The sequence below is a fragment of the Megalops cyprinoides genome, chromosome 16, assembly GCF_013368585.1.
Source record: "Megalops cyprinoides isolate fMegCyp1 chromosome 16, fMegCyp1.pri, whole genome shotgun sequence".
Classification (NCBI taxonomy): Eukaryota; Metazoa; Chordata; class Actinopteri; order Elopiformes; family Megalopidae; genus Megalops; species Megalops cyprinoides.
This window is the reverse complement of record NC_050598.1, coordinates 9,731,867-9,750,289: the sequence shown is the minus strand read 5'-3', so window position 1 is coordinate 9,750,289 and position 18,423 is coordinate 9,731,867. Positions and strand designations below refer to the sequence as shown.

The window sequence follows — 18,423 nt, the reverse complement described above, 5'->3', positions numbered from 1 at the left end:
TCTGGTGTTGTCATTTGCCTGGTGATGACATTTGCAGCCTTTTGAAGGTTGAGTTAAGACCATTGCAGGCACAGTCAGTCAGTTTTTATTTGATATACCTTACTGAGCCAAGAAATCATCACAGACTGCTTTATGGAGCATACTTCACAGACACAGTGTACCTTCCAGCAGATAACTACACTTTCCATACTCTGTGGGTTCTTTTACCATATGGTGTCTGAAAGACTGCAATGAAAACTGCAGACAATCTCGCAGTCAAAGCTGCGAGGAGTATTTGCTGTTGCATTATTGAGGTCAAAATCTGTCTTATCTTCAAATTTTAAACTGAATACTGAGTGTTTATCACGTAGTTCATTCTAACTCTTCATTCTTAGTTCATTCTTAACTAAAACAAATCCTAAATCAAGGCTTTAAACATTGCAGACCAGGAGATATTGCTTCAGTAATTTTACAACTCATCCTTCCAGAAAAAAAAAACTCTCACTGATATGTGTTTATCTCAGGTCTCAGGTCTGAAAGATTCACACTCCTTTCACAGCTGTTCATTATTGAGATATCACTGGAGAGCTCAACTGAAAAGACACGCAAAGCCAGCTAGTTTCAGTTCCTCCTTCTTTTTTAAGCTGCTCTAAACTTCCGCTATCACAGTTTGTTTCACAGACATGCAGAAAAGCAATCAGCCCAGTCTTTTCAAAAGCAGAACAGCCCACAGGTCTTGTGCCTCACTTGTCTGCTCATTGGCTGCACGGAGCGTGATGTCACTGCTGAATGCTATAAGGGTTCTGACAAATAGCCTGGGAGCCACATTCAATGCCAGAACGCCTCATGTGTCTCAGACTGAAGCACAGTGCAAAAGGGAGAGGCAAGACTACAGAATGAAGTGAAAGGCCAAATACTTATGAAAACAGTGGAGACCAACGGAACATTTTCAACTTGCATGGGAGACAGGACTAAAATTCAAACAGGTTTGTGAACTATTCTGATATAAATATAAAGTTTTTTTTTCTTCTGCTTTTTTAAACTAGATGGTTGTTTTGTTGTGTGTTTCTCCTGTTGCTTTTTATATCAGTACTGACTTTATGTTTTTTTTTTTTCTCCCTTATTTTTCTGTTGTCTTTTCCTTGTTTGTTTATGTGCTTCTTGGTTTCAGATCATGAGAAATATGAACGTGCCTCTGGTGTCTAACACCTCTGCGGGCCAGAACGTCTCCTCGTCGGCCGCCAGCGAGGCAGAGATGGTCCTGCTGGGCATGGTGATGGCGGTGCTGGTGCTGGCCATCGTGTTCGGGAACGTGCTGGTGATCACCGCCATCTCCCGCTTCCAGAGGCTGCAGACGGTCACCAACTGCTTCATCACCTCGCTGGCCTGCGCCGACCTGGTCATGGGCCTGGTGGTGGTGCCGTTCGGGGCGTGCCACATCATCCTTCGCACCTGGCACTTCGGCAACTTCTGGTGCCAGTTCTGGACCGCCACCGATGTGCTGTGCGTGACGGCGAGCATTGAGACTCTGTGCGTCATCGCCCTGGACCGCTACCTGGCCATCACCTCGCCCTTTCGGTACCAGTCCCTGCTGACAAAGTGCAAGGCCCGCATCATGGTGCTGCTGATCTGGGTCGTGGCGAGCCTCATCTCCTTCCTGCCCATATACAAGGAGTGGTGGGTCTCCGACGAGGAGGAGGCGAGGAACTGCACGAGGAACGCCAGCTGCTGCGAGTTCAACACCAACCTGGGCTACGCCGTCACTTCCTCCATCGTCTCCTTCTACATCCCCCTGGTGGTCATGGTCTTCGTTTACAGCCGTGTCTTCCAGGAGGCCAAGAAGCAGCTGAAGAAGATCGACCGGAGCGAGGGGCGCTTCCACGCCCAGAACAACAACGGGGCTCAGGACGGCCGCGGCGGCGACGGCAGGAACGGGAAGAAGACCAAGTTCTGCCTGAAGGAGCACAAGGCCCTGAAGACCCTGGGCATCATCATGGGCATCTTCACCCTCTGCTGGCTGCCCTTCTTCGTGCTCAACGTGGTCGTCAACATCCTCAAAACGTCTGGCCACCGGGTGGAGAACCTGGACCTGCCCTTCAAAATCCTAAACTGGATAGGATATGCCAACTCGGCGTTCAACCCCCTCATCTACTGCAGAAGCCCTGAGTTCAGGTATGCTTTCCAGGAAATCCTCTGCTTGAGGAGATCTCCTTTCCCCAAGATGGGAGCTATCAATGACTACATGTACAGCGGACACAGCTGGCAGAGCGAACAGCAGGCAAAGAGCAAGTCTAACTCGGAGGACAGGGATGTGATGGAGGGGATACTACGGGAGGGTGAGCTCTCTGTGCCGGAAAAGACTGACTCCAATGGGAACTGCAGCAAAGCTCTGACAACCGTCATTTAACTCACAGAGCCTCCCTGCTTGTCATTACCTGTGTTCTTCTTGTTCTGATTTGTCAAAGAGTTGACTGACCTCAGAGCCCAGTACAGTTTCTGGTAAGTGGACTTAAGGAGGGTGGGAGAGGGTCATGTGTTCCACTGTAGAAATACAGACATGTTTTTTATTTATACCTTTTGCGTTGCATTATCACTTAATATGTCTGCCTTGGAGCATTTGAGATAACAAAATTTGACATCCATGAATTTGTTTTCATCTACCTCATATTTTTGCGAGATATCTTTATTTCTTATCTTAGGTCTATATTGTGTTTTGTAAAATAAATGTAAGCTGTCCTAGATAGGCAGGATCAGTCTACGTTTGTTTGCTAACTGTAAGACAACAGTTTTGATCTGTTACTCCTTCAAGCAACCATTTCAGTAAATCTTTATTCAGCAGTTTATACAGGGGAAGTGTTTTTTTCCACATTGGAGAATGCATACAGATAAATGTCATGCCTGAAATAATGACGGGAAAGGTCATTTAATGTGACAGTGTGACACCTGCCTTTGCTGGGATGTGCACAGCAGACGCGTTCTCCGTGAACGCCCCGTTTCATCAAAAGCGAGCAATTATCGTGGCGATCCTCCCGCGCTAATCAAGTAATCCTTTACGCCGGCGAGGAATAGCAGGTGGAAGCCGCGCTGCGACCGTGGTCACCAGACGTGCTTTTGGGAACCGTTGAGCAGCGTTCCCCTTTGGTGACAGTGGTGACAGACTGTGCAGTTAATGTCGTCTGAGCGCAGATCGCGCGGAGAGACGAGACTCTTGATTAGTGTAAGGTGAGTACGCAGTCACCCCCGCGGGGCAGCAAATGGATAGGCATGAGGAACTTGGATGAGGTATCAAGTATGTTCTGTATGCATCGCCGCTCCTCTCTGCCAGCTAGCTCCGATGCTGAAATGAAAACAGCGCTGTAAACTGAACAGAAATACCTTGTGGGCCACAGTTCCCACACCCTTTCTATAGCTAGTACAAACCACAGAGCCATAGTGCACCGCGCTGGTTTCACCTGTTGCTAGAACACAAACGCAAGCTTTAACTATGCGTTTTCTCCTGTTCTGTTACACATATAAGTCCACCATAACATGTTTTGTAAACATGGCTGTATGATCATATTTTGATAAGGTCAGTTGTTCATTGAGAAATGTACATTTCTGACTCAACCAATGACCTTACTCATGTAATGAGAAAAGTGCAGATGCAAAGAAGGACAAGCAGTTGACAGAACTAGCGGGGTGATTTTAGTGTAATTACCCTGTAAAGCAGTGATTACGGTGATAGTCAATGGAACTCATAAACAGAGATAAAATGAGGTACTCGTTTGATCACGATCAGTGGAGGAGTTTTATTAGTGATGCATTACTAGGTAGCTTTGGACATGCTTGAGATCGAGTGACGTTAAACACTTAAACACAAAAAAAAATCACCAGCGCTCCTGTAGTTTTGGCCCTGTGGTATTCTCTGTAGCTCTGGGATTCTTCTGGTGTCCCTATGATTGTTGCACTTCAGTGGAGGTTTTTATTCCTGTGATCGCACTAAAAAAAATCGCTGTATTCACCAGCTCAGGGGTTAGCTGAGAAATTTGGCTTCTCTCTCCAAAAAGTCATCTGAGCAGAAAATTGGATGGCAGATGCGCTCGAGGAAGCCAGCGGCTTTAGACTGGGGCTACTGCATGAAAAGAACACTGTCGTAAGAAGGAGCTTTTGATCCGTGTCCAATACGTGCACTTAGCACACACTTAATGAACTCTGATAAGGGGGTCCATGTTAACTTTTTACGATTTTAAAATCAGTGTTAGTGACCTGTTTATCTGTGCATGTGGCTGCCTTTTGAAGTACGGCCAGACATAAGTGTAACTTATGTGTAAACTGTGAACGAAGTCTTTTTTTGAATCTATCAGTACTGTAGCTTTTGTAAACTCAGATATCACTGACCCTCTTGCCTGTATAAACTGTATATTATATACTTCATACTGCTCTCTAATATGGTCATATTAGGTTAAATATACTGTGCCCACCTTTTTTCACTGGTACAAAATAATTGTTTAAAGATATAGTGCATACCTATCACTCCCATTGTAAAGAAAACCTGTTTTCTATTGATAGTTCACTGTCTTATGAAATCAATACCTATGAATGTTAACTGAACCCGAGCATAAGTTCATTTGCAGTCAGTGCTGTTTTGCAAAATGTACATGCATGCATAATGTGTCCAGCTAAATGTGTGATATGCATCTGTCTGTGCAATCACATTTTTAATGCACTTTTGAAGAATGGATATACAATGGAGCATTTGTTCAGACTGCCCTCTGCTGGCAGTGGTCCACACCTGCAGCGCTCCTCGACGTGTGGTTTCGTGTGGATTGTTTTCCCTCTGATACGACAATCATTATCGTGTTGTGGACAGTTGTGTTACGAGCCGAAGTCCCTCTTCCTGTAGTGCTGAAGGGAATGCCACCTTTACACTCAACAACTCTGGAATGAACACGTTAGCCCCATGCTCCATGTATAGCTCAGCATGAAGTGAATGGCAAGCTTTGACTCTGGAGTGACAAGAGATGCTTGCAGTTGTAACTTGGGGGGTTATAGACTCTAAAACTGTACATGTTATGCAACTAGTTGCTACCACATCACACCCATGTCCTGTTCCTCTTTGCATAACGCTGGTAAACCCAAACCTCCTTCAGTGATAACTGTTAATACTCCTCCTGTGTTAACCTGCCCCCAGACTCATCTGCTTTTCACTTCCAGTCTGACCATGGGGCTGTGGGAAGAAACGCTCATTAAATGAGCTTTTCACAGCAGCGTGAGTCGACTCCTCAATGGTCACAGCAGACCACCGACAGCATCTCGCTCGCCGCACGCAATAACAGGCTGTAATCAATTCACAGCACGAGGGAAAGCTCTTTACGCTGCACCAGTTTAAATGTTTACCATATGTATTATTAAGCTACTTTCGCACAAAAAAGAACCTTGTCTCTTTGTTACTGTGTTTTGTTCAGTGAAAGAGTTTTGTCCTACAGAGAAAAAAAGATAAAATGAAACAAAACAAAAAAAAGATTGTACAGTGATATTTATGAGATGCAAGTGTGACATGACATTTGTATTGGAATAATAAATAGTGTATTTAATGTAAATCGTGCAGTGGCCGGAGTTTCTTTTACCCACTCCATTAAATAAACACTGTCATGTGAAAACGGGTGACTGTCATGTGATGTTAAGGGTTTGGATAAACCAATTGCAAGGGGTCTTAATCCACAGCTGCTGTACCCTCAAGCAAGGCACCTGCCTTACGTCAGCCAGTGACAAACCAAGTAATTTGGGTGACAGAATATATAAGATATAAAATCATGCTTTGTGAGAAAATTATGGATATTGTGTGACCGCCTAAAAGTTTTGTAAACGCTGTTGAGAAGAGAAGAAAGAGGAGAAACCTGACTCTACCTGATTTTGAATGTCAGTTAGACACTCTAAGCACCTGCAGCATACAAGCAAGCCTTGCACGGCATGTGCTTCAGGCTAAACATTAGAGATTTTTGGTTTTTACTCTGTTCTCAGGGGAGTCAAACTTCATTTTAAACCACTGCTCTGCTAGCCATGCAAAGGGGTCTGGATGGATTGGAATACTGTAAAACATCGCGACCAAACCACTTTAAGACGTTTAAGACATCCAAGAAACTGCCTTTGCACTGAGCCTGGGAAAGCAGACACTTTCTTCAATATGGAAACTCTCCCTCTATAAAACAGAGCAAAACTGGCACTCATGTTTTGCATACTGTTTAAACTGAGGTCAGGACAGCCACAGTAATGTCTATTTCAGTGTAGGAAAATGAGACATGAATGTGGCATATGCATTGAATAAAGAAAAATATAGTAAAATGTTTCCACTAGATACAAAGGAACATTGCTGCCAAAGGTGAATATATTTTCATATGTATCAGCTCCAAACCACTTCAGCAGAGAGTGTGTCACAGAAAAGGTCTCCTATAGTTGGCAGTGCTCAAAAAAACACCGTACAGAGCATATTCTCATATTCTCAAAAGCACCATTTGAAAATGTCTTTAGACAAATTCTTTACACAAAAGTAATTTTCATTTATGGCAAGAATTTTGCTTTCTGCAATTACATTTTACAATGAAAACAATAAAAATTGTAACTGACAGTTATTTTTATTTGTTTTACCTTTACAAATACAACATATATGGAATACAAACGAAGGCTTAGTCAATGGAATGGAACTTCAGTTTGCAGGAAAGCCATCTTATCCCTGTGGACTGACCATGAAACAAAGAACAGGAAATCACAAAACTCTTTTTAGACACACGTGAAACAACCACCTCAGTCACAAAATGACTAGAGATTTTAAAGGACATGTTTATGAATAGCTGAGGTTGTCTATATGTATTTATACTTTCTAACCTGAAATCTCACATTATGCAAAGGCTGAATAATTAGCCTATGCTTCTTGCTTCTTTTCGCTATTTTGTCATTTGTTCTCAAAGCTACCGTTGTTGGTTTTATCAACACAAGACAGAACCCGGAGCCAAGTATCTGTCTGTATTTATGTGGGTGATGCAGGACATAAAATACCATGTGAAGGACTGTATGACGCAGAAACAGAAACACACAGTACGCAGCCGCAGAGTGAGTGTATCGAGTATGGAGATGCTCAATGTACAGAGGGCCATGAAGTACAAACAGCAATCATTAGACATGCAGCCAAGGTGAAAAGCATTTATGTCACCCTAAACAAGTATTTTGACTGAGATTTGTTTTTCTCATAAATTAACTCTGGAAAGGTCCAGCCACGCTTAAACGCCGAATCAAAATGTCTCCTAGGATGCAGGGCTTGAGTTCAGACATGCAATAAAGGCAAAGCATAAGGAAGGAACAAATTATTCTAATGGGGTTCAGATCGCGGGGTTCAGAAGCTGGAGCTAATCGTTAGGGTCGCATTTAAATGAGCATTCGTGTAGAAAAACCAATCAGCTGTGAGGACTGAGAGCTCTGTGTTAAGTACTCTAATTACACAGGTGCTTGCACCATGCCTACATAATTTATGGCAGCGGTTTTAAACGGAATTCTATTTTCCTCTGCTGACATTATGCTCCCTTCTGATATAATCCCTTCACAATGTATTTTAATGAGATGGTTTTAGATAACATGTGCTTCTAAGTCACCTGGTGATGTTTGTCCAAATAAGATCCTTTCTTTTTCTGTCTGTCTCTCTTTTAACATCTCAATTTACCTTGATCTTCCATTAAATAAAGAGGTTCGGAAAACCATGCATTAAATAAATATTAAAACATTCACATCCATGTACCATATAAGGTTATTTCCAAGGTTACTTTAAACTATGCATATTGCCCTGCAAGCACTCGGGCAGGAAATACTATATGAACAAAAGGTCCATACATGTACCCCAAGTGTGTTTGCTGGGTTGAACAAGCAAATGAACTTAGGCAAGCCTTTAAGGGAAAAGTCATATAATCAGCTTTGGCAGTATCACCATAAAAACAGAGGCTTCAGCATGTGACAGTACATTGCTCGTAGCTCTCATTCTCTTTTGAAACAAACATGGATTATGTTGAATTATCCATATAATGTTTTGTGGCACATTTTATTGACCAACTTCAGCCAAACAAAAGGGTAAATCTCAGTTTTGATAAACCATTTTGAATTTATGTGAAGGCTGGGACACAGGCATAGTCATGAGTGTTCCTATAGGAATTTCTGTGTACGGCCATATATAACTTGAAGACAGCAAAACTGTTGCATCACAGAGTACACATGAGTTCAGTTATATAAAAAATAGGGTTTTGAAACACGGCCATAGCCTCATTTGTTAGTTTCTCACACTTCTCTTTTGAGACTGAGAAATGGTGTATTGAAGTATTTTTTCACAGTACTGTGAATGAAATAGACACTCATTTCAAACCTCCTGCCCTTCACAGGTAATGAAGCCATGTTTATATTCTACCTTCCAGTGTGAACTCCATCATAAGCAACAAAACTACATCCTCAAGGTTTCTTTTCGGCTCAGCTGAGCTCTGTAAAGAATAGCCAATTTCACCTTTATTTTCAACACAAATAACCCAGCCCCCACCGATGCCAGCAACGGACACTCTCTTCTCCCCCCTCCGCGCGACCAGCTCATCCTTCTCTTTTCATTTCTCGAACTTGTTTGATCAGTGACGCCATGAAAGTGGGTCTCTCTCCGTCTCCTTCTCTCGGGGGTTTCCCGAGCAACGTTATGTAAGCGCGCCGCTCGCTGTGAACTGTTTACTGGGAAGTCGATCCAGGCGGTCACCCGCAGTCCACCCGATCGTGGCTCCGGCGAGGAAGAAAAAGAGGAAGAGCAAATAAAAACTCTATCGCTGCACTCCGGCCTGCACGGTCTCCCATGGGGGGCAACAGAGACGACAGGAGTTCTGGCACCAAGGAGTCTGAAATGCTGGATCGGATTTTTTTTTTTTTTTTTTTGAGAAGCTGCCCCTGCTGAAAAAGTTTTTTTTTTTTTTTTCTTGGACCTAAGGTTAAAGCAACAAACCTCAAAGCCTGGTATCATTTTGCTAGTCCAAGGCAAATATGTTACTCTTCTCCCAAGTAAATAACCAGGAAAACAGTCAGTGTCCTTTTCCCACGTTTTATTTATTTTCAAGTACAGTTCATTTATCTACAGTATCCGTGCATTATTTTCCCAATGGGTGCCCTCACGGACAGTATGTGTACAATACAGTAAACTGTCAGTATGTCCACATAGAGCCTTGATTAATGCCATGTTGCTCAAGACCAAAAAGACACTTATGTAAAATATATATAGCAGAACCAACAAGCAAGCCAGAGGATAGGCTTATTTTGGAATACGGCCAAGGCCGAGTTTGGAACTCACTGGAAAGTGGTAATCACAAATATGAAGTCAACACCTCGCAAGAATGTTTTTGATAATGCCAGGAAAGGTGCACTTAAAAATGACCTCTTCACTCAAGCTTGAGAAGACCTGGCAATGATTTGTCTGAACGATCCATGAAACAATACGAGAAAGACACATATGAAACACACTGGTGTGATGGACAAATACAGATCTGAAGTCCTCAGGCTACATAAAATGCTTTGGCCTGTGCATAAGATTATGTCTGTCGGTAAGGCATTCCAAAAGAGTACACATGCACTGCAGTAGAATTGTAGGTACTGAGCAAAGTAGATTAACAAATCTTCCTCTCTCGCAAGTAAAAAGAACCCACTGTGACTGAACTCTGACCCAAATAACAAAACAAATCTTCCAGTTGCCATAATGGTAGGTGTTTAGACCTAGTTTAAAGATCTGAGAGAAACCAATCAAAAATTGTTCCCTGGTAACGTCCCAGAGGGATGTTAATAAAATCAGAGGCAAAGAAAGTCAATGTGTCAAAGTCTAACTTACTCATAAATGCCAAATGTTTAACCATACATGTAAAGGCAGAAAAAATTCTCAGACATAATTCAATTACATAATTTTAGTACAAATGTAATTTTGCGTAATTCCTGTTTGGCTGGAACTCAGATGGCAGTTAAAATTTCCATAATGAAGCAGCAGAAGTATCAGAAATAGAGCAGTGAGAAATGTGGCTGCCATCCCTTTTTTCTTTTTTCATCTCTGACATACAATGGCAGTGAAAAGGTGCTCCCAGTTTTGACACAGTCCAAGCCTAAAGCATCGATGGCCTTCTGATGTGAAGAGCATGTCAAAGAAGATTTAACATTAAACCTTTTTTCCTGTAACCATACTTACTTAGATATGACTGTGCAATTACGTTTGAACTACATGTCCACTATCCCAACATATTGCCACAACCCCCGCTATTTAAAAGTGTACGGAGAGCTTCCTCATGTGCTTATCGAACTGCCCTTTCAATTCTAACTGAGAAATTCTCCATAGCAGCTTCAGAAATAATTTCCGTATTGAGAATCCAACGGTTATTTTGGGGTATGTTCAAGCAGGAAATTAAAATCACTCAATCAAAGTCATTATACATGCATTAAGATATTGCTAACAAGGATGTTTTTAATCAAAGGTGTATTAAAGTAATCATTCATTCTAATTAAGCTATTTAAAAAGTTTCATGTTATTCATGTATCTGTGTATTTTATTTCATTTTAATTCTATTTTCATATTACTCATATGTAACCTAAGCATTTTATGCAGTCTGCTCAGATGTTGTAGTGTTCCAGGTATCTACTAACCCCATACTCTCCTTTGAAAATCTGTGCTGTGCCGCTAAGTCAGGTTTTAGTGTTAGGATTCATAAACCAGGCAGATAAAAGGACTACCGACAATCACTGAAAGGGACCATTCCACAGCACAGTCTTCCGACTGTGATCTCTTATAGCCGGCGGCAGGATGACACAGCGGCCGCAACATGTGAGCGCTAAGACGAACGCACACACTGTGCACAAGTGAAAGATTAAGGGCTTACGGATATTTGTTGCAAAGACAAGTGTTTATTTGATCCATCTGACTCGCATGCTAACACAACAAGCATCGGAATCACAACAAGTGATCGCTGGGAAGTTTTGAGGAAATGGTGGCTGGTTTTGTCCAGAGCCTGAGCGCTGCGCTCTGTACTTCAAACTCCAGAGCAGTCCAGCAAAATAAATAAAGGAACGGCAAGTCTGGCGATACTCATGCTAAGTATTGGCTAACTAATGCACAGTCATAACTATATCCCGGGGTTATGACACACGCTGTGGTTTCCCAGTCTCAAAACCTGTGTGGTGTGTCATCCCTTATTTTCACAGCAGTGCAGTACCTCACTTGTGTGCTGTGACAGATGCACTTAAAGTACACTTGAGAAATCGAACTGTGTGTTCTAGGCTTTGAGGAACCTCAACATGAGCCAGGCTGACCCTTCCAGCTGCCAACACCACTTCAGTTGTTGGGCCCTATCAAATCGGATGTCCCAGGCCAGGACGCAGACAGGCATGAATAGCAGCAAACAGCCGGACATTGAAGCACATGGGAGAGCCATCACTGTCGGGACACTCAGAAGATGGACGTAGTCCAGCTCTTTACGCCTGAGTCTTCTGACCCCCCTCCTCCTGGCTGTTGCTATTTTCCTCCTCACCATCTTAATTCAATGTCTCTCCAATGGTATGAGGTCAGCCTGTGTTTGACTGCCCAGAGCAAACATACAGTTAAAAATTATGTTATTATTTGTTTTCTCATATTTTTTGTTTTCTCAGTTGTGGAAATCAGGAAATCCAGTCAGGCTTTGTGTGTTTCTTGAAAGGAAGAATGAAAGTAGTCCTCACACCGGCTGATACATGTTTTTTTTTTGCGTCATTACTTTACAGAAGCACCATACCCTCCTTTTGGTTGTTACTGTCTTATCCTGAGAAAGTTTGTTTTAGCAAGTTTTCTGATGGCAAGGTTGCTATGTGACGTACTGTACCAGTGCACTGTTCAAATACGTTGCGCTAATGCACTTTGCCAAAAAAAGACTGCCATTATATTGTGGTTTCATGCAGTTAATTCAAGATATGCTGGGCAAACACTGAGAGGTCATCTCTCCAGATGCAGTCTGCAGCTAAATGAGGTCCTCCTCTTTGGCCTCACTGGCAGTTCATTCACACAACACACAAAGGGCACTTTATCAGTTGGCCTTTGGCTGCTAGCCTTTAGCTTCTGATAGGTGTGAAACAAGGAATGAAAAATTAGTTAAGTTTCGCACTGGTTGAATGCTATTTGTGTTCTGTTACCGTGAGGGTCTACTCTGAGGACACTTCTTGGCCACTAGCTCAGCTTGCTACAGTATTCGTCTGTAAATCCATGTCTTTGTGAGAGGGCTGGCAATCGAATGCCTCCCATCACTGATCACTGTGGATACATGTGCAACTGTCCTAAGGCACCTCCAGCTAAGCGACTGTCACAATATTACCCCCCTCCCCCCATGTCTTCATGTCTTACATTCATGAATGCCTACATGACTTTTCATACCCCTCCATTTAACACTCCGACTGTCACAATGGAGAGGTGGGTGCCGATGTGATCCATTTAATAACATGTCTCTAATTATGGCCAAGGAACTTACCAATGCCCATTTGAAAAAAGAATGTGCATCTCACCTCTCTGACCATTTTCCATTGGAAGTCAGTGAACATCTGGCAAGGCCTGAAGTTACATAGCCACTCCATTACAGGAGGCGTGATTGTAACTTAACACAAAGCGTGGGTGTTTTTAGCAATTCTTAGCATTGCAGAGATGTCAGTTAGAAACAATCACTATGTCCTTTAACCTGGATAATTTTTCTTGTTTTGCAAGAGGTTTTTTTTAAGGTTCATGAAGACTTGCATTGTGGAGTGTTACACTGTAGCCGTGCTGAGGTGATAAACTACGAGTTGGACCATACTGGTTTTTCATGGGGAGTTGGCCATTTTCCTATTCATTTCCATAGGGGATATATTGTTTTTAAGAACAGGGGAACAATAGTGGTTGCCTTCAGTTCCTCTGGGATAGTTATAATCAATGCTCACTCCAGCCTCACTGACCTCTGTCCTTATTAACCAATGTAGGCTCCCACAGCATTATGAATGCTTTCCTAAGCTGAGCAGTACTCTGGACATGCTGAGTGGGATACATAATACGTCTACATACGCACCGAAAATTTTAATGCAATGAGTCTTTTTTTTTCAAGCAAGAGCCTACCATTTTTATCTGCAGCTGTGGATCTGTGTCCATTAACAGAAATGTATCAGAAAGGAATTGGTGTCATCAATCATGACATAAAAATAAAAACAATTTTAGTTGGAACAGTGAACAGCTGTTGCAGTGGGTCAGCAATAGTGTATGTGTTGACTTCTGAAAGAAGGTGATGCCTTATGCATCAAGTGGACCAAGTTCAAGTCAAAAGGTTGCATAGTAAATTTGGTGTTCAACAGAACAGGGTGTGAGTTCACGCCTTTGTGTCAACTTCTAAATTTGAAAACAGCTGCACATGGGTATGTGTGAATGTCTTTTCTGTACCTACAGTACAAGCAATCCTCAGACCGTACGTACGTACTAGAATATTCCACTCTGAAGCCTCAAGACACCTGGCTGTGCTTCCCCATGCGGGGTCTCATATCCTGGACATATCCTCCGTCTGCTCTGGTTTCTATGTGGCAGATTGAACTTCCTAAAGCTGTCGAGTCAGCGGTTCCTGGCTGTCTCCTGGCACAAACTGAACGCCCACCTCCTCAGACTGAATCATGGCTCCCTTAACATTTAACTCTAGCTTTTTGTACAGCACTTTAGTAGCATTATTTCACTGATTCACATATTGACACTTATTTGATTGATAGCAATATTATTGACCGTAATAGTCACATAACTGATTGATTATTCCTTAAGTTTAATAACTGAACATTAGAAGGGCAGGAAAGTCCTATATCCACGTCTACTTTTCCTAAACCAACCCAAACTAGCTAATGGTGTATTTAAATCTGTGTACCCTCCCTATCCCCCTCAGTCCACCTCTTTCTCTTCTCCTCTCACTTGCAGGTTTCGGTCCTGGGCTGGATTCCAGGGTCATCTGCCTAGCTTTGAACGTTGTCCTGGTTAGATCCAGTGCTTTGCTGTTTTCATCCTACAGCTGGGAGTGGCCCTTTAGAGCATCCAGTGGTCGGTTTTGGCTTTCAGAACAATCCTATGACAGACTGGAGAGCTGGACTCCAAGTCAATCCAAAAATCTTCCCATTCATTTTAATGCTGTACCTTTCCAGGTTAAATTCATTGCAGTTGTTCTGGAATTTCTTGCCCTTGTGAAATAGCATTTTCACTGCATTATGTTATTGTCATTTAGGAGATGCTCTTTATCCAGAGCAACCTACATAGGTTACAAATTTACCCATCTATACAGATTGATAGTTACGGAGGCAAGTATCTTGCCCAAGGGTACAACAGCAGTGTCCCAGCAGGGAATCAAATCAGAAACCTTTTGATTACAAGGCATGCTCCACACCACTATGCCACGCTGCTGTCTTGCTTGGATAATGCCAGTGAAGCTGCATTCACTCATTAGTGCCTAGCTTATTTTAAAGTTTACTGGAGTGCTCATTGCAGCTTCAGTATGATGTACTGACATTTTTGTTCAAATGTGTTGTTATTCATGCAGTCTTGTATTCATTTGCATTCATGTACCTTTGTAAGTTTACCTGCATAAGACCACCTGCCAGGTGAATAAATATAAACGCAATTCTGGCATAGTCTGGTACAAGCTGTTGTTGTGTCTCTCTTGTATCATTATTTTTCATTTAAACAGACCTCTCCTCCCTCAGTTGTCTTTTTAGCTTTTCAGTTTTTTTTCTTGTAATGTACAAGGCGTGAACACTTTCCACTGGCATTCCACTGGAGTAAAGAATGAGCAAAATATGTTTGAGGAAAGGTCTGCGCATGCTCTGAATACAGAGTTTCAAAGACATTTTGTGAATGTCAGATGATATATCTGATTTAAAAAAGGACAGAAAGCTATTTGCACTAGTGTGTCTTTTTATGATGCCTGGAGCCGTCAGTAGTGACCGTGTTGAGAAAGTAATTCTTAACCAGCCGACTTTGAAAAACTGTATTGTCAGTCTCCCATAGCACAATCTAGGGATCAACAGGTCAAATGACAGAGAGATAAAACAGAGTCACACAAACAATGTACTCTATCTCTCTCTCTCCGTCTCTCTCTCACTGCAGTATATCTGTATGCACTTCACGCAGTAAGTATATAGATATGGAAAACTGACTTGAAATATTTACACTGCAGACTTCCCATAAAAAAACCTCTATATCATGAGACATGGCTGATGCAGCCACCGTTGGCAACAAGCAGCAATACATAATGGTACACTTCCATTACACTGTAATAGGGAACGCTTTTCAAAATTGAATGATGCAAATGAGTGCAAATGCAAATTTGTGATCGTTTACTCCACACCTATGAATTTCCTTATAATGCATATATTATGCGGAAAGTGTCTGTCCAAAGTATTCTCAGCATAATTTGGTATTCCATTGTTATTCTTTATGCCTTTGGTCCGTAATGCATGGCCTACTCTTTTGCAACAGTGTCATGATATTCCATTTTATGACGATGTGCTTATAATAGGTTTGAGCTTATCGCACTTTGTGTGCCTGCATTTTTCATTTATGTAACATGAGCTTACATTTGGGTATAAATAGAGCACACGTTTGGGTATGAATGATATACACTATGAGCTAATAATTGCAAATTAAAATATTTGCCTCTGAAATAATTATAAATATTTCTAGCCTGCACTGCTCTGGTTGGAGTCTCATCTGCGGTTCCTGCTTCAGTGAATAAAGTTTGTCCCCATAACCAGTCTAGGGAACATCAAGTAAGTTGTACAATCCCTGTGATCTAATCCCCTCCTTTAAACATGTTCTCTGTGCATCTTGTAGCCTAACGCTACAGTGCCAAACCCCGAGCAGCTGTTTCTGATGTGTGTGTAAATGAATATGAAAGGCTAATACTTATCATCATTAGAATGGAAACAAAGGCCTAATATGGCTATGGAGATAGAGACACAAAGTATGAGAGGAATTGTTGTTTAACCTCACTGTGCAGTGAGAGCTCCAGGAGGCCAGACTAGGAACAGAGGCATATCAGTTCAGGAAGCATTGCAAGGACAATGCAATCGTATGGGGAGACAGACTGAAGCATGCCTCTTTTGGTGAACGCGTTAAAGTCAGGCTCTGTCAGATCCGCTGTCATGGAGAGTTACTGCCGTACCCTTGAGCACAAATGTGCAGTATACCTGGAATGTTCTGGCAAGAGTCAGCAGCGTAAATGGATTTCTGACTGTACAACTTGTGAAAACAGTGACTGTGGAATTTACACACGAGAGGGAAGTCTGGTCAGCGAAAGCATTTGAAAAAAGTTTCTGTGCTTTTTTCAAATGTGTGCTTCTATTCTCAAACGGCATAATCACCTCGTACCTTCATTTTTAAAACATGCTGAATGCACAAGCATATGTCTTCTGGGTGTGATGACAAAAAAATCGATATGTGTGACAGTGGACCCATAAGACAGGGCTTAAGATACTGGCTGGTTTTGTGTCAGGACCAGTGGATCCATTCAGATGGATGTTGTGAGGATGAGGACAGGCAGATAGATGCTTGTAATCAAACCTCGAGCTTCCTTTCATCAGTCCGCCAGCCTGCTCCGAAGCGGATTCTGTGCCGTGAACGGCCTCGTGGAAATAAGGGTGATTGATCACACTCCCTGCCATGTACACGCGCATCCTCTTAAATTGCGGCCACAGAAACCCATTGCTTACCCTTCAAAGCCAACTGATGGAGATTGGAAACAAGAGCGCTGTGTGTCAACACTGCTAGCCACATCATGAGAAGTATTCTCCATGAACTGTATGTATTTTAAATGTGTGCCGTGGGATGTTTGCATTGCCATGCATTACAGAAGCCCCTTGTTTTCATTTTCTATTCCTATCGCAGGCGAGCTTGGAGGACTCCCAGATGACTTGCTTTCCCTAATGTTTAGAGTTTGCTTTCTCTCCCTTTCTATTTTCACTGGTCTAGGCAAACAGCCAGAGTCTCACCCACTGTCTGTCTGTCTGGCTGTCTGTCTGTCTCTCTCTCTCTCTCTGTCTCAGATCTCTCTATTTCTGTCTATACATTGAACCTGGTTGGGCTCAATGGCCTGTTCTTGTCAGTGTTCTTAAAGTACATTCTTATATTCTGTCTCTCAGGCTGTATGTGAAACTTACCAGGACTTCCCTCACTAGCGCTCAGTGGAGAATACCGCTGAAGGATGGGTGACTGACTCTCAAAATCATGATATTCCAAGGTCTTTCCCTGTACAAACGCACAATACCAAGATTAGTCTGACAGAAATTTGTCTGCCCCATGTTAGTTGGTGCCGGTCTGGCCAACATCTATGCTGTGCTCTGTGCATATTAAAAACTGTACGGTCAGGTGATTGCGGTGCATGCAGAAATTCTTGAACAGCAATGTATAGCACATCGGAGAATTATGTTGGCCCAAGTGGCCCGATAAATCAGTTTAATTTATGTGGTTGCACCTTCTTGAGAAAGACAGGAAATTGCAAGTACAACAAATCACTGTAGCTGTATAATGCATGCACTTTACAGGATAGAGTGGTTGTGAAATTGTGGGTATCTCAAGTGACAGTACCCCTGTGCCATTCATCTGACTTAAGCCTGGATATAAAATGCACTCTTGAAATAACGCTGCAGATATTTTGACATAGCACATATAGTCAGCCGTTAAACAAACATAATTGTGGGAGAATGGGGGTGAGGTAATGTTGTTTTAGACATGTGTCAATGGTGCTGGTCTTTCAAAGTCATGAGGAGTTGTTCTGACTGGCAAGGAATGGTGTTTGTGTTGGCTGCGCTTGCATGTTAAAACATTGAGACTATAAACCCTCAACCCAGAGTTTTGTTTCTGAAAGCATACTCAATCTGAGCATTTATTGTGTGTGTAACTCTCACTGACACCATCTTCATTTCATTTAAGCCTTCAACAAATTGGGAACATGTATGACTTCCAAAAGCAATGAGGTCATCTGTGGAATCTGGCCAGGATTACTATGTGTCATTTGACTGCATGACTGACACTTGAGGTGCACTAATGAAACAGCACCGTGTATTTCCCACTGCTTATGTGAACCATGGTGCATTTACTGCATTGATCTCTTTGCAGTGGATATGGTTCCATTGATAAATAGCCATATTTGAATCTTGGAGGTAGAGGATCAATCCTCTCAGAGTGACTCAGCACCTGTTATGTTGGCTGATGGCTTGTGAGATTCCTAATCCAGCTCATCACACTTTGTCTCAGCATAAAAGTGACGACAATGAGGCGTATGATAAGTCATGTTAAAATTCCAAGAATACGCATATCACAAAAGCCTGGAGATGAGGCGGCACTAAGTCGTCTTGCAAGATAGTTTGTGATCTGGTTTGAGAGGTGAAACCGAGGGCAAAAAAGATTTTAAA

General features: G+C 42.3%; 1 protein-coding gene across 2 annotated transcripts; it reads left to right on the top strand.

The window, feature by feature from the left end:
* The first annotated feature begins 822 nt into the window (after positions 1-822).
* Positions 823-8,550, top strand: adrb2a (adrenoceptor beta 2, surface a). Of its 2 annotated transcripts, XR_005005539.1 has the most exons (3): positions 823-965; positions 1,151-2,478; positions 8,376-8,550. XR_005005539.1 is itself a non-coding variant. In XM_036548748.1 (2 exons), exon 2 carries the CDS (start codon positions 1,154-1,156, stop codon positions 2,384-2,386), a length of 1,233 nt encoding a protein of 410 aa, XP_036404641.1. In that variant the 5' UTR covers positions 823-965; positions 1,151-1,153; the 3' UTR covers positions 2,387-2,561. The 2 variants fall into 2 exon arrangements, 1 of the variants encoding a protein (XP_036404641.1); XM_036548748.1 differs by lacking the exon at positions 8,376-8,550 and having other exon boundaries at positions 1,151-2,561.
* Positions 8,551-18,423: the final 9,873 nt, after the last annotated feature.